This window comes from Thermobia domestica, chromosome 9 (genome assembly GCF_964235325.1).
Source record: "Thermobia domestica chromosome 9, izTheDome1.hap1.1, whole genome shotgun sequence".
Classification (NCBI taxonomy): domain Eukaryota; kingdom Metazoa; phylum Arthropoda; class Insecta; order Zygentoma; family Lepismatidae; genus Thermobia; species Thermobia domestica.
Genome location: NC_137462.1, coordinates 7,011,969 through 7,029,541, shown reverse-complemented (window position 1 = coordinate 7,029,541; position 17,573 = coordinate 7,011,969). Strand labels below are relative to the sequence as shown.

Genomic DNA, 17,573 nt, shown 5'->3' with positions numbered 1-17,573 from the left:
TCGGTGTCCACCAAGAGTCGTGAAGCAAACTGGGGAGACACGTGAAAACAAGATGTGACAGCCCTAGGTCTAAAGAGCTCCTGATGTGCCTGTTAGGGACAGGGTGTCGCCGCTAGACTGGACGTAGTTCAGCCGGTCGCTAGCAGATGGCGCTGGAGCAGTCTTAGACTAAGAAATGGGCCGTTATGCCAAGTGGTTTCGTTTTTTTTTTTTTTTTTTTGTTTGTTGTGACTTAGGACCAATAGCATAGTGAAAGAATTACGATTTTTAACGTACGGCTCCAGATTTTGTTATTTGTTAATTTTGGCAACTCGAATTAAGCAATAACATTTATAAATTAATCAACCATACTATATGTCATTATCCTGCTAATGCCATAATGAAGTTTCAGAAGGGTAGATTTTAGTAATCAGCACTACTCCAATAGATTGCGTGATTCTCTTGCAGTATAAATTTTCGGTTTGTAAAATGACTATCTTTTTTTTTTCCGAAAACGCATGAGGTTTTAAACTTGTTCTATTCAGTGAGATCTACGGATTGTGATATACGTCTCATCTTTGGACAAAACTACTTGCATTAAACGCTAATAGTATCATAGAATAAAGGTAAGTACGAGGTGCATTCGGTAAGTAGCCTCCGATTAATTATTGTGCGTAAAGTAGTGAGGGGACGCTATCATCTTTGCACAAACGCACGGTAGATCAACTTACATCCAGCCGTGGTAGGGTGAAGGTTGTCTGATTACTCAGGGCCGCAACTAGGGGGGGGCAGAGGGGGCACGTGCTCCGGGCGCGTGGTTGGAGGGGGCGCCGGAAAGAAGATATATCAATTGTTTTAAAAATCGCACCCTTTCCCTTGAGGAACTTATTCTAGAGGTTAAAAGAAATCAAAAGTTATATATATATATATATATATATATATATATATATATATATATATATATATATATATATATATATATATATATATATATATATATAGAGAGAGAGAGAGAGAGAGAGAGAGAGAGTCTCATCTAAATAGGTGTAATGTCATACATTAAAAACCTAATATTGCATGCATTTGTTCCCTTTGGCGACCACAGAGAATCCGCCCCCTTTCCTTTTCCTACCACAAGGAGCTGTTTGTTTGTATAATTCCATTGAGAACAGCTCTGAAGTTTAAAATGCTGTTATCAATAGGGGCGGAGGCGAAAAGTTCCCGATTTTTGTTGCTTGCTGATGGTTGAAGAGTTTAGCTCAGACGCGCCCCCTGTAATGTTACGCAATTGCTGTAATGTTTTTAAACTAGAGGGCAGTTTTGTGGCGGAAAAGATAATTTACACGCCTCGGTGTATTTAATTGTTTCTTGTACGCCTACCAAGAGATTTTGCGAGTGAAGGCTGTATGAAGCTTTATCTATTAGTTTTGCTTGAGAGCTCTTCAAGGCATTTTGAATTGTTATCTATCAGTCCAACTTATGCTTTATTATGCTTTATTGTTAATTTCAATCATTTTTTTACATTAATCGTTTATAATGTATAATATTTACTCAGGCACGTAGCCAGGATTTCGTGAAGGGGGGGGTCCGTGACATGAAATACTGTGGTCATCGCACCAGGGGCTCGATCATTCTAAACTATTTTACTGGATCATATACTGGTTCATTAGCCAGGATTTCGTAACGGGGGGGGGGGGGGGGGGCGTGACATGAAACACTGAAGGCCCAATCAATCTAAACTACTTTACTATCAACATGTATTGGTTTCTTAGGACAATAAAATGAGGATAAGTTGGTATTTTAATAACAAATACGAAGAAATCTCGAGTAAAATAATAATTAAGAAAAACGTATTGAAAATGATTTTACAATATTTACATTCTTCCTCTGTTCATTCAAATATAACAGTTTTCCTTTCATTACGACCTCAACTATTATAAAAACTACATATTCACTATTATAAAAGTACACTCATGTCCAAAATGATTGTCGCATATTTATGACTGTCTTCTTTTAAGAATATAATTTGATAATGGTTTTGCAGGGTACTTTTAATACTGATACCATGTGTATAATCGGGAAATGTATAGACCCCATTTGTGGTAAATTTCATATGAAAAGCACTATAAATACGAAAATTAGAGTGAGTAAACCGAAATGTTGCTAAATGGACAAGAAAGTTTTATTTTTGTTTCATTGTTCCTATTTACTGCTCTTTTGACATGAAATTTTCTACATACATGTCTTTGCTGATTATACACATACTAACATTGTAAGAAATACCGGGCGAATTCGTTATCAAATTATACTGCTACAACAGCATATTTATAGACATGCGACAATAATTTTGGACATGAGTGTACAAACTCAATAATGTCTTGTAAAATATTTTACAATATTTGCGTTCCTTTCTCTGTTGAATCAAATGTTAACAGAACTTTCTTTTCACATAAATTTTTGTTTTTATCATTCCTTCAACTACTGTTTATTCCAAATGACAGGTTAATGGAGTAATAGAAAATTGTTTTTGAAATAACATGTTTGATACTGCAAGGATGCAGTGACGAAAAATTATGATAAAAAATGTCCACGCTGTTACATAACTGGCGTTATGCTTTCAGAAGCTTGAAATCTCCCTGACTAGTAGCAGAAATTCTAAGAATTGCGTAACTTCCGGAAATTTCAAGTTCCCTGACTCTTTCAGGATATCCCACTCACCTCGCCACCATGTATTGCAAGTAATACATATCTCCTCTTAAAAAAGAGTAACCAAAAGCTTTCTGTAGTTTTTTTTTTTTTAATTTTTAACGCCGATTCTTCTTTTTCTCATTTCATTTCGTTTAATCCTTCCTTAATTTTTTCATTTCTGGTCTCGAAGGGGGGAGGTCCGGACCCCCCTTGGCTACGTGCCTGTATTTACTATACATTAAATAATCTAAATATCTTGATCTATTTATTAATATTTTATGAAGCAATTTCTTTCATATTTAATGAACTTTCTAGTTAATGCACTGTAAAGAGAGATGCTTTGCTCGAATCAGTTTTTTCTATCACTTGTGTGCACCTTAGAGGTGCATATATACAGAAAGAGAAAGTATACAGAAAGGTGCCCGAAAGGTACAGAAAGTGCTCAAGTTCGAGAGGTACACATAACAATATAGTGTGGAGTTCTTGTGTGCTTCATTGTTGATGGAAAGTTTTCTTCTTTTCTCCACATCAAAGGATTACACCGAAAAATTTACAGAAATAAAAATAAGCTTTTCATTGTTGCATTGTTATGTTCTCAATGATTTTGGATCGTAAATATTGGTTTTAAAAACATTTCTCATCAGAATTGGCATTTTGCAAACTCATTGACCATCTGATCAACACTCAAACTATAATGAAAAAACTGACGCTTTGGAACACCCGTGACATCAATAGTCTCGCGGGCTACAGATGTAGCCCATGAAACTTTCAAACAGAATAACAATGAGATCCTTTCGATTTTACGTTTGACCACACCCTAAACACGCAGAATGATAGTTGATAGAAAGGTACACAGAACCCTTTGAGTTATCATCTCGAATTACTTTGCGGCAAGGAAAATAAAAACGCTGGGTTACAATGGTAGCCCGCGCGCGTATTGGAGGGTTAAAGTACTTAAAACTCGATATAACTGGTTTCATTAAGAATGTTATTTACAGTTGCAATCTATAAGTGATACTTTTTGACTAAACCTTGGGGGGGGGGGGGGGCGCCGAATTGTGTGTTTGCCCCGGGTGACAGAAACCCTAGTTGCGGGCCTGTGATTACTATTTCCACTTTTGTAGCGTCTCAAAATTTGTGCTGCAATAGAAAACCCCGCCAAGTGAGAGTTGCGAGCTCTTATACGTTTTCTTACGGCAAAACAATATTCAGCAGCAATTAGTCATCGGGAACTTTGTGCCATGTATGGACCAAGTGTGATGAATGAAAGAGTTGTTCGTGAATGGGTTCGTTTATTTAAAAGTGGACGAACAAACATTCATGGCGAAGAGAGGAGTGGCAGGCCATCATCAGTGCTCACTGATGAACTCGTTCAGAAAATTGATGGAAAAGTTCGTGAAAATCGACGTTTCACAATCTCGGAGTTTTCCGATGAATTTCCAGCTTGGATTTCAGCGCTTTGGTGATGATGAGCTGCAAGGTGCGGTCACAGGCTTACTCAAGGCACAGGCGGGAGTTTTTAATACGCTGATGGAATTTCTAGGCTAGTGCTGAGTTAAGTGCTTGAATGTTTATGGAAACTATGCTGAAAAATAAAGCAAAGTAGTTGTTTTCGGATTATATAATAAAATTCTTATTTACTTCTGTATTTTTTTTTTAACTAATAGGAAGTTACTTTCCGAACGGCCCTCGTAGCTTTGATAATTGAATATGTACCGTTAAACAGTGTTCATGTGCAAATCTCATTTGTTTTTTCTTTGAAAACTTCCTAGAACGTTTCCACAACAAATCATCAGCTGATACATAAAGTGTTCACGGAGTCTTAGGAAATCTGGCATTTTTCTTAGCAATTATTACTTTTAACGATGAAGATGCATTACACTATGATCACAAAGATCTCATTAATCCTAAACAATCTCTTGTATTATAAGAAAGTAAGGAACAGAGAAACCTTTTGTTGTATTGGTCTGTATCTTGTCACCAGTATTTTTATCTAGCGAGAAATAGGAATTATCAGTAAATACTGAAAACATGATCAAATAGTACCATTGTACACTGAGCGCGCTTTCACTAAAATGCTTCAATCTTAGAGTGCCTGGATACTTCTCATTTAATTTATCTTTTGTTTTATTCGTACTTCTTTCCCCTTCCTTTCAAACGAAGCGTTTTAGCCAAATGCCTCGTAGTGTATTGTTGAAGTGTTGTAATTATGCTTGTACAGAGGTTGTTCAGTCTACATTTGGCCAATTTCGACTTACCTAAAAATTTAGAAGAATCCATGGCGCCAGGTCCGTAAGTGCTCGATGTGTTTCCTTTGGTTCCTAACAATAGCCCGACAGCATAATTTCCACTGTAATAGGCTTCTCTGAAGAACTGGGAGGTTAATCTTGTGCCATTCCCTTTGCATAGCTTTCCAAAGTCCTTCCACAGTTGTCACATGAAGTTTTCCCAAAGCCCGCTTCAGCAATCCAAATCCATAATAGTCCATAGGACTTGCATCTGGAGATTTAACAGGTACCTCATTGAAAGGTATCACCTGTATACCACTTGCCTCCTCCATCTCTCTGTAGAATGCGAGGGACGATCGTGAGGTATGTGATGAGGCCTTGTCCATGTGAATGCGCAAAAGATTGGCGTCATTTCCGTACATTGTTGGAATCTCATGCTCGTAGATCGGCCGCATGATCTGCTCCTGAAAATACTGCGAATTTATTTTGCAGTTCTTCGCCACCCTACGAATCTTAGTTTACCTCGGTAACAGTAGCCAGTAACGACCATGAATCCTTTTGGGAAGGATTCTTTACAGACACGGACCCACCTTCTGAAGTTCTTGGCGCCTTTCTCTCGGTACATGATGGTTCTCGGTTTGCCGCAGTCTGAAAGGTAAATCCATGCTTCATCGAGCGTTACGACGTACATCCACCTTTGTTTTGCCAGATGCCGTTCGTACAGCTTCCGGGCGTTACACTTTCGTTTCTTTTGATGGGTATCCGTGAGAAGATGGCCGCGAGCTTCATGACTTTTTCCAGCTTGAGTTGATGGTGTAACGTCCGGCCCACAGTCCCCAAAGACACATCAAGACGATTAGCCATACACCTTTGTGTTGGCGGATTTTCTTGCATTGCCATTTTGCGAAGTTTCCTCTGCATGGTGGAGGTGGCCTTGGTGCATTCCCGCTTCCTAGGCAACTTCGTTGGTGATCCAAATGGTGGAGCTTCGTTGCCCTTGTACTTTTTAATAACATTTTTTATTCCGCTTAAACTGATGTTGCAACCATTCTTCTTGCACTGTTTTCTAATGACAGAAACACTAAAGTGGGCGGCATTTTTAGTCACAGAGCGGAAACCCACACACTTGGAAACAAATTTAACACAACACTCACAACAATGGTCCTGTTTTGTGCGTTATTGTCGTCCGCACGGAAAAAACAACCCCGTTCCCAGGAAGCCACTGCACAACACTGCAGGACGCCACGAGCCAGGTGAGTGAGTCCATTCTGCCCGGGAGGGGGAAGAAACGAAATCGGCCAAACGTAGGCTGAACAACCTGTATTATTTCCTGGTCAGATATATATAAACTTGAGGACAATAGAACCAAACCTCATCCGATGAAACTATTACATTCTAATAGCTTATTAATGTTTATATATATATATATATATATATATATATATATATATATATATATATATATATAATCCATGAGCTTTCCAGGGCTTGAGTCTTTAATGGTGTATACGAGTCTTGTGAATTTAATGATTTGGATATTATAACCAACGTTTAAATTGTGAGGAGCAATCAAATGAAAACCGAACATACACCAAATTTCTCGCAAAAGCTGGACACTGCAGTTACTTATCGATACTGCAATTTCTCGGGAGGAGACAACTCACAGGTACACACAATTGTTCGTTTATTGCTCTATAGGGAACATAGTGAAAAGTGTGTTCGTCCAGCATTAGAAATGGAGGCAAGTAAAAATAAAAGAGGTGTGGTTCGTTTTTTGGTGGCTGAGGGTATTGGAACACGTGGAACTCATCGTCGCGTGTCTGCTGTGTATGGCGAAGACTGTACGTCACTGACGAGTGTAGAGGAGTGGCATAAAATATTCCGAGAAGGATGCACATCACTGCAAGACGATTCGCGTCCATGACAGGCTCATCGAGCCACTACCCCTGATATGACTGCGCGGATCGATGGTCTTATCCGTGAAAACCGACGAATCACAGAAGAAGCAATTAGTATTCATTCTGGTTGGAATTAGCCATGGCTCCATGCATATTATTAGCAAAGAACACTTGCAATTTCGAAAAATTTGTGCGAAGTGTGTTCCACATCAACTGACGTAGGGACAAAAGATTAACAGAATGGCTTCTTGTCTGATGCATTTGCACCGGTACCACGAGGAAAAGTGTGCGTTTCTGTCACAGGGGACGAAACGTGGTACCACCATTTTGAGCCCGAGAGCAAACGGCCAAGCCAACAACGGGAACACCCGAATTCTCCCCCGCCAAAAAAATCCAAAGCTGTTCGCACAAGTTCCGCTGAAGTCATGATGACCTCCTTCGATTGCAGGGGGCCTCTGCCTTTTTGATTTCCTCGACCGTGGGGCCACAATAAATACGAAGCGATATGAGAACTCTTTACAGAAACTGAGCCGCGCCATAAAGTCAAAGCGTCCTGGAATGCTATCGGACGGAATAGAATAGCCATCCCCATACTGCCAATCTGGTGTGGGGTACACTTCAGAGCTTTGGCTGGAAAACACCAACATCTTTCGTACAGCCCAGATCTTGCCCTTGTGATTTTTGATGACCTGAAGAAAGACGCATTCGTGGACGTCGATTTCAGTCGGGCGAGGAAGTGCGAGAGTGAGTGAGGTTGTGGAACTGTGAGCAACAACTCCTCCAAGACTGGAATTGATCGTTTCGTCTTCCAGCAGGTAAATGTATTAAAATTCCCACGTCTGGCAATTACTTTTGAATAAAAAAAACACTGCACTGGTATTTTTTCGCGTGTATTCAGTTTTCCTTTGACTGCCTCTCATACTTATTATCAATCTAAAATAGTTGGTTAGACTGGAGTTTAGCTTCTCTTTCAATACCGAGGTTATATAATACGTGGACTTGCAACTTAACTTGAGCTCCCACTGGGAATCGAACTTGGGTCTCCGGCACCAAAAGGTGCGCACGCTAAATCAACATAGAATAGTTGTGTGTGACCTGACTCATAAAGGTCTTCATTTTGACTGACTGACTGACTCTCTCTCTCTCTCATACACACACACACACACGTACGTGTTGTTAATGTAAGAACAAGCTGTACGTACCCATTTGATATTCGACAAGAAAAGTTAGGGTAGGTAACGGATCAAGTAAATACACCACGTTACTATTAGGCAGACTTTAATTTGATTTCAGCTGTTTTTCACATTGCAAACAACAGTATAATGTGTACACAATTACAAGTTTTGTTTTCTTAAATTTTTCTAACCTAAAACATAGCAATTATTGACACTGTATACTCTAGTATACATTTTTTGTCTGTCTGTATGTAATGTAATGTAAGATAAGCTAAACATTGTACAACAATTAATTCTCTCTTCAATGTTGAAACTAGAAGGAAGGATGGATAAGATAGCAATTGAAAAAGCTAACAGGACATTTTATGCATTATGGAGTTACATGAAGGAGTGCCTAGCATCCTGTTGCACTTATCTCTCATACAAAAAGCAGGAGTTTATTAACTTCTCCACATCATTCATACGATGCAATAGTAAAGAATGGCAAACTATATACAACAGTGTTGATCCAAAGTCATCCACATTACCTTGTACATTTCAAAGTACTTAGGATTTTTCTTTATGAATATATATTATACGCATATATAAATACTTCAGACATACCCCAACCTTTTTTTTCATTTGTCACGAAACGTAAGATACGTGCTTTGACTCAGTCTATCTTAACATTCCAGGTTCTACTACCAGAAAAATATTTCGAATATCTACAAAGTAAACGACGCTGTTAGAAACACTCAATGATAATTATAATATCGTAATCATATTTGACGATAGACAGAGAAATAAGTATTAACATGGATTAAGAAAAAAAAAAGTTACCAACATACGCCATAATACTAAAAAAAAAAAATATTTCCACAAACATTGCATTCATTTTTAGTATACATTGACAAACAAGAGTGACTTAAACAACATAAAAGAGGTGTAAATTTAAGTCGTTTTCTTCCTCATTTAGCGATTTCCTTGATTTACAAGGGATATCAATCTATATAAACGATGACCCATATGTACACTCTGTCATGTACATGCAATACACATTTTACCCATTCAGGACGGTGCTGAAGGAAAAAAAAAAATGATTATAAATAGTAAAATAAGGCCTGAAATGACTTGGAGGATAATTTTCTTTCCTCTTTGTAAACAAGGATTTCAAGCACAAAACTCTTCGATTCCGTCAGAGCGAAAAAGGATTTTAAAGTGACATCATTGGACACTATTTGTAACGACAACGCTGTCCTCAAGCAATGATTGATTTTCATGAAACTTCATTGTCAAGGTATTGAAAACTCAACACTATCTAATGTACATACAAGAGAAAAATTCTTCAACAAGAGAAAAATAACATAAGCTTACCCGGGTTAACTATATGTGTATTGCAAGGTCATAGAATATTACTATTATCTGTCATGATATAGCGATAAAAAAAAAAAAAGTTTATTAAACTGAATTAGAAAACACAACAGAAGAAAAATATTTACAGCTTTCAAGACAACTGTATACACAGAAAAGTGAAGGAATCTTAACTTTGAACCCATGTTACTCTCAGAATTCTTTTTAAAATTTTCCTAGAAGAAGCTTCTTATATTACTGTAGTTTTCATTTCTTCAACAAATTTCTAGACAATAGATCAACCAACTGTAACTATTTTTTTCTTTTTTCAAAATTTTGGGTTTGAAACCTTTACAATATTAGTGACAGGTTTTACTGATGGCACACTATCGTTTATTATATTATTTTTCTGCCAACGCCTATTTCGGCGTAATCTGCTCACTTTTTTCCCTTAAATTTCTATAGTACAGATATAAGTATGTAGCAAATCAGTATTTCTGTATTCGAATCCAGTAGAAATATTTATATGATAAACCACATGAAACAAAAGCAATTATCACTATTGTGATTTTATGCTTATATTTTGCCTTTTGTACCCACAGTACTTTTCATGACAGAAGAATATCATTTACAAGGGAATGGAATAGAATCCTCCATTTATTTATCATGGCTTTAGGTTGGTTTATTGGAGACGCTTCCTCCAAATTAGGACAGAATCAAAGGAAGGCAAAAGACTGAAACAGAATCTTAGAAGGATGCATTGAAGAATAAAAAATAAAACCATATCAAGTTCTATAAACAAAAACTTACGTAAATTTATGGACAATTACCTTTAAGAATTATTAATTTATTTCTGTAAATTCTTAGAGTTATCCTGGATGGTCTATTTTTCAGTTTTCTTGGATTTTTTAAAATAGTTTCTTTCTCTCAAGTATCGTGCATTTCCGTAATCACTCCCTTGTATTTAAAAAAAAAAAATATTTATGAGTGAACTATTTAAATATACGAACACAAATATACATGAACAAAAGCTGCTAAAGCTTATGATTTTTTTTCTTCACTTGATAAATACTTGGAATGTTTCTTTTTTTCTCTCTTTTTTACACTTAAGTTCACAAACGGTGCATAACAGAAACATATCATACTGTGACACGTGCAGAACTTCGTTCCATTTTTTGCTTATGTACAAGGGAGCTACTTAAAAAGAAAGCTCAAGTCTCCTCCATAATGTCAGCCATCAAGTAGCCGACTGACTGAATATCAATGTTATCATCTTTGGCACACATACACAGCAAAACAGGAAAATACACCTGTTGCTTGCTTCTTCAATCACCTTCACTTGTAGCATACCTATTCTGATGTCAACCCATTCCCACAATTTCTCCAATCACGACATTATTCTACTTTTATGATGTCATAAATGCATCATTGATTAGTTGTTCCAGGAACTGTACGCTCCCTTTTCAACAGTCATCATCATTTGTTTTAAGTCTCCGACTAGGCTGGACACTGTTTTCTTGTTAAAAAAGAAAAGAAAAATCTACTACCTGCCTAAGTTGGTGCGCGGGGGAGGGAGATAAACGTCCCAAAATTTATTTCACAGACATTTCTCTTTTTTAACATATTACAAATTTGCAATTATGTACGCTCCTTGTTTCTTTCATTTGTTACGATGTATATATATATAATATAAGTATATACACATTGTTTTAAGAGTAGAGATACATATTGATGCACTATCAAGATTCCTTTTCTGAAAGACACGATTGGAAACTCACTCGATTTCCTTTATATATATATATATTATTTTTACCATCAACTATAGAACTGATGTCCAATGAAACGAGAACAGCAATTATTATTATTATAATATATATATATGTACACACACTCGCACACACATCCAAACACACGAACACACACACATGCACGCATATATCCCTTCTCCTACAGCTAAATTAGTTGAGTTATTTTATTATTTAGATACAACGTTAAAATTCATTGCACTTTGGAACCCTAGAACCGTGCCTAGTACCTCTACAAATTTCAGTTTCGAACGAAAAGGTTCATTTACATTTAAAACTAATTTCTAAGTACTCCCATTTCGAAGATACCTGAATACATTAAGGCCTATTAATATATAACTGTTTCAATGACAGGGGAATATACACATATACGCCTAGGATTATGGCAAGAATGGATTACGTGCTGGAATGTGCTACCATACGGATTATTCCTACGTTACAACACATTTTTTAAGTATTATTTCAAACGGGGGGTATGGTTAAAGAATAAGCCAATAGGAGAAGGGATTTTGTTTTACCCTTTTTATATCTGGACGAAAGAAAGCAAAACGTAGCAGTGGCTAGCAAGCCAAGGCCTTTGAGAGAACACACCACAATCGTGTGTGCACAAAGCAATATACACCCTGACATTTTATTTTAATGATTCTTACTAGATTCAGCTCCTCATTGTTTTCTTAATTATAACCATTATGTCGTCAATAGTAGTTATTTTGTAACATTTTTTTGTTTTAATTTCAGGAAAACATACAATAAAACTCTAAATACATTGCACAGAACAAATCAAAGACTATGTATTAGAATGACGGTCTGCCTCTTTCATTATTATGCAGTGAATTCACCATTGTTTATGCAAAAATAAACGTGCTTAACATATAATAGAAATGTTCCCCTGTTGTCATTCTTATCCCATATATTTTAAAAAAGCTAATACCTGTAACAAAAAGTACACATATTGATTTAAACCAAACAATAAATAAATATATTTACGTTTTCTGAACAATTATGTTTTACTATTCTTTTCTTTCCTTTTAAAAAAAAACAGCGCATTAAATAATAATGCACTGTGATTACAATTAACTGATATTATGATGAAATGTGTCAAAAACGTGTGCCTCTCGACTAGATGCGACTCTATTGGGAGGGGCGGGAAAAGAAGCCTCTGAGATAAATAGTAACCCATGTTACCCATGGATTTGTAGGTAATATTTTCACAGAAAGTGAGGAACTATGGGTTGATTTGTTCTCTTCAAGTAATGAACTGAATAGTTATAGATCTAGCTGCTTACAGCGAACTTCTTGTAAATGTATCCCGTAGGAAATAAAGTCGATCTTTGGATACTTTATCTCCCGCCTCCCGACAACAACAACAACAACAAAAAAATCTTGCCATATCTACACCAGTTCTCTGAAGGCATCCCAGAATAAACGAATTGTGCTTGCGCTCTGGCAATCCCCATACATACTGATGTGCACTATCCAGCCATGGTTTGCACCACGTGAAAATGATGCAGTTTATTTCTTCCTAAAGAGAACACATGGAGGAAAAACAAATAATAATTCTGACAAGCAAATTAAGTTTACTTTTATAAATTAGGGGACACAGTAACACTGTAATTCTTAATGCTAAGCTGAAAAGTCCTTTCCAAGTAATCAGAAGAATTATCAACCTTAGCGACATTCCCACACTTTCACTGTTTGATCAACACTTCCCGAAATCACGAATGGATGAGTCTTGTGGAAATCTGAAATAGTGGATAAAATAAAAAAAAAATCATGTTAATAAATTATTTAATAATTGTCATTACATATACTAACACAACATTGTTTATCTTATATTGGAATATTTATTTTCAGGTTTTTCCTTTAAGTAATACAGTCAGTGGTTCTTAACTTTTAGGTTTCACACACGAGGAGTGTCCAATATCTTATCTACCTTAGACAGGAAGGAATGCAGATGGGCTCACCTGATCATCATTGTTTTTCGATATAGTCCTCATACAAGTGTATTCACCGTCGCCACTTTGTACGCAGCGAAGAAATCCCAGAGACAAATAATGTCTCTGTTATAGCCTACGAACCACTGGGAAACAGCCTGTTGGACCTCGTTGTTCCCGCAGGTGTTTCTTCAGGTCTCGGAAGAGGAAATAAGTCACTAGGAGCCATGTCCGGACTGTAGGGAGCATGATGTAACACTTGGAAACCACGCCCCTTTAAAGAAGGATTTAGATTTCTGGGCTTTCGGCATTTTTGGCCATTTAGCCCGTCACGTGGGAGGGATGACGTCCCTTGGCGAGCACACTATCCGGGGAAGGGGAAGGAAGTAAGATGTCTGGGACCTGTAAGTTAGGTACCACACCGGCATTTGACTGGTGTAAATGAGGAAAACCTCAATCAGGATTGTTGGCCTGAAAATCTTTTACACTTTCTTGTCCGAGTGCCTCCAGCGGGAATCGAACACCTCTTCAAAGAAATCCAACAAGTTACACAAACATTTGCTGTGCGGCGTAACACAAACACTGCTCACGGTCATTGCATTGCTCCGACTGACCTTATATTGCGCAGCGGGGTTCCCCACAGTGGCCTTGAAGTGTGTATCAGGTGTCATTATGCCCCGCCTCTCCCTTCCTGTCTAGGTAGATAACTTATTGCACGCCCTTCGTAAAACAATGAGAATGAAACACTACACAGTTGCAGTACAGAAATCCCAGTGTGGGCGCAAAAATAAACTTTACTTAACATGACTTGGAAGAAAGAAAGACAGAAAGAGAAAATACGTAAGTGTTACATTAGCTTTCAAACTGCTAACGTTTTGTCGACAATCTCAACTAAGAAACCAATTCTCTATATGCAGTGATCGGCAGTTCCAGAACAATTCGTTCCACAAAAACAAATTCTTCAGTGGAATAAACTGATCCATCTCTGAAAGAAAGCAGTTTGACTAACTAAATCAAATGAGAATCCATTCAGTGCAGTTGATGTGTATTCGGTTAATAGAACTATAAATCATATGGACGGACTCAGCTGACGGAATCGAACAACCACAATGTCTGAGAACATGTAGACTTGTAAACATTAAAAAAAAAAACTTCCTGTCTAGAAACATTAGCCTTCAATGTGTAATATTTTGAATAGTGCAACCATTCTGCTGATGAAAGGAGCTAGATAGCAAATAATCTTATTTCTTTTTACATTTGCCCAACTGTGCAACGATACCAGACCTGTTTTTCCTGCATCAAGACAAATAAGAATTAATAATTCATACTGGTACTAAACCATAATCACTTTGTGTGGTAGGTAACTACTATCACAGTACAAATATTTCAAGCATTTCAAAGTCGATGCAAACAAATAATAATTAAATCTGAATCCTGCACGAAAAATAAAATTGATTTTTAGGAGTTCAATGGAAACACCATCAATCACCCATGTCTATTTCCATGTTATTATTTCTCTCAAGTAACTTCTGAAAAGTCGCATACATGGTACAAAAGCCCAGCGAACCATCTGGAAAATAGCTATACATCCACCGCTCTTACTTCCTGCCTGGTCTAACCCACTTGTTTACCCTTGCTGATCTGAAAGCACACAGAGTTAATGCTGCGTTACAATTTAGTGCATGTTTTCTGAACTTCCTCAATCTGTTTTGGTTGGACAGCTTTTGCTTATTTGTGTGACGTGGCAACAGCCAAGTAATTTCAAGGACATGAAGTCATTAGCAGTCAACAAGCACAATGTCTTCTGCTCTAGACGGTAATGTGCGTGATTGGAAGACGGTTCATACAGCGATACGATTATAGTTACTCACCAAAACATTGACAAATGGTTCTCATTCCAGATACGATAGTAAAACAGCACATTTAGCAAAAAAGTTCTGACATTAGCTCTTGACATTTTAGTATTTGGCTTTGCATATTATCAGAATCTCCTGAGTATTTGTAGAAATACAGCAATTATTCCTCGTTATGTTCCTCTCATTTCGCTTTCCACTATCCACTTTTTTCCCACCCTCCTCTCAAAACGTTTCCTACCAATCGAGTAGCATGCATGAGGGACGGAAATCAAGAGTGGAGAACACGAGACCTCGACGGAATCATTCAATATTGACGCTTCAGACGACTTGATCTAGAGAAACGAATCCTTGTTTCGGAAAATCAAATTAGAGAAAAAAGATCTAAGGATTCGGATCCACATCCTTATATGATAGAATCAAAGATTTTGGTCCAGAGGAACGAATTCTTGTTTGGAATGGATTAAAATGAATAGACTCTGAAAACTGAAGCAAACTTCCCGTCACCACTTACGTCTATTCTGCCGATCATTTGCTGAGAATGAAAAAGTTTCCATGCACTATGATGCTCAACTATCTTCTTAGTCTTCTCCGGTTTCTCTCTATTATTATTTGTTTTCTTTTCTTTCTCTCCTAACAAATTATTATTATTATATGTGAAAAGTGTGAAGCGTACACTTCGTTCTTACCTTTCAACCAATTGCTACAAGATAGAAAACAGTTATCCCTCAAGCTAAATACAGTATGAAAAGTAATTTATCCTATGCCTTCATGTTTATTACTTTAATGGAATAGTTTCTTCCTCTATGAAACACCATCAGCACCATTTGTATTACTCCGTTCCTTACTTTTATTTCTCTTACTGTAAGTTTTGTTTTTGTTAAAAAACAATTAAATAATAATAATACATTCAGCAACTTAATTACGATTTTTGATTGGCCCTGTATTTTCCGTCAATTGACTGTTTTTACAAAAATACTATTATTATGCAGAATCTCACAATATGTCTAAAAATTTGTGCTCTATGCGATTGTTAAATTGACAGGAAATACAGAAATCATTATTAAATGATCAGAATACTTTGTAAAAATTGTTCATAAATATTTACAATAGGAGAGGTAAAAAAATAATAATAAAATAAAAATTATTTTTTTCAGTTTTTTTATGTCCTTTAGGCTAAGGAGGACTATGATTAAGGCAAATTAATGATGGTGGAAGAATTTTTGGAATGAGAATGTAAGAAGAAATAGGAGAACCCCAAGAAAACCCACGGTCACGATGCTGTCCACCACAAACTTACTTAGCCTGGGATCCCGCGCACAAGAGGTAAGCGCTCTATCACTGAACCACCGTTTCCCTGGGAGAAGTAAAATAAGAATCCGGTGATACAGTACTAAAAATGACGTTCCCAGAGAGAGAGAGAGAGAGAGAGAGGAAATATTCAATTAAAGTAATAAACATGATGTCCGTTCTAAACAATCATGTAAGTGTATTTCATACATTACACTCCTACGGGAGGTCACCAGAATTTAAATCATCACTCCAGATCTCCAATCCCCCCACATTAAGTGTCACTGGAGTAAAGACTATGTATATACAAGAATTTGAAAGATTTAGGGTGGCATGAAAAATGCACCTTCCTGATATGATTTCTTACATTACTAATAATTTTTGAATGAATGATTAACATGTTCATAGATTTCTCTGTCCGAGGAATCTGTCAAGCCATCTTATACGAGGGTCACTACGAAAGTTTTGAGATGTGAAATAACTTACATACTTAAAATCAATTTAACACATTTTCTCAAACTATTCACCATTACACTGTACACACTTTTTGCATCCTTGAAAACCACTTTTGGAAGCAGTGTTGCCAGTCTTTTTCTTCAAATGTTGAAAGTTCATTCTCGTAAGCCACTACAGCTTCTTCAGGGCTGCAAAATCTCTTCCTACACATACGATCTTTGATCCTGGGGAACAGAAAAAAATCACACGGGGCCAGGCAAGGGCTATACGGCAGATGAGTCATAAGTTTGACCTCCGTAGATTCTAAAAACTGAATTGTGATGTTGGCCGTGTGTGCAGACGCGTTGTCATGATGAAGCAAGATCCCACGCAATCCAGTTCTTGGACGTCGTTCCCGAAGCTTCTGGAACACTTTTATAAGGCAAACAGTGGTGTACCACTGAGCAGTAACAGTCCTTTGTTCTTCAAGTGGAACAGTTGCAACATGGCCAGATTTGGAGAAGAAAGTTGCGACCATCTTTTTCCCCACACTTCGCGGTCGCTTCACTTTCGTGGGTGGATTTTCGTCTGGAAAGATCCAAACTGTAGACTGGCGTTTATTTTCAGGGTCAAATTGATAGATCCAAGTCTCATCACCAGTAACAATGTCAGAGACGTGTCGAGAATTGCCTCCATCAAATCTTGCAAGCATTTCTTCACACTATTCCACACGCATGCGCTTCTGCTGTTCAGTCAAAGTGTGAGGCACCCAACGAGATGAAACCTTCCTGAGTCGAAGATGATCATGAAGAATTTTTGTTACTGCTGGCGATCCAATGTTCACTGTAGATTCAATATCCTTGAAAGTTGTTCGAGGATTTTCTCGAATCATTTGTTCCACAGCGGCAATGTTTTCATCTGACACAGCTGTTGCTGGACGTGCAGCTATCTCTTCATCT

At 37.3% G+C, this 17,573-nt stretch overlaps 1 protein-coding gene across 1 annotated transcript in view; it reads right to left on the bottom strand.

Annotated features, from left to right (window-relative positions):
* Nucleotides 1-8,054: 8,054 nt before the first annotated feature.
* The window catches only part of Lis-1 (LisH and WD40 domain-containing Lis-1), a 185,869-nt gene continuing 176,350 nt past the window's right edge, over nucleotides 8,055-17,573 (bottom strand). Inside the window, 1 exon segment of the mRNA XM_081770535.1 lies at nucleotides 8,055-12,844. Coding sequence (XP_081626661.1) covers nucleotides 12,771-12,844 — 74 coding nt within the window. The 3' untranslated portion in view covers nucleotides 8,055-12,770.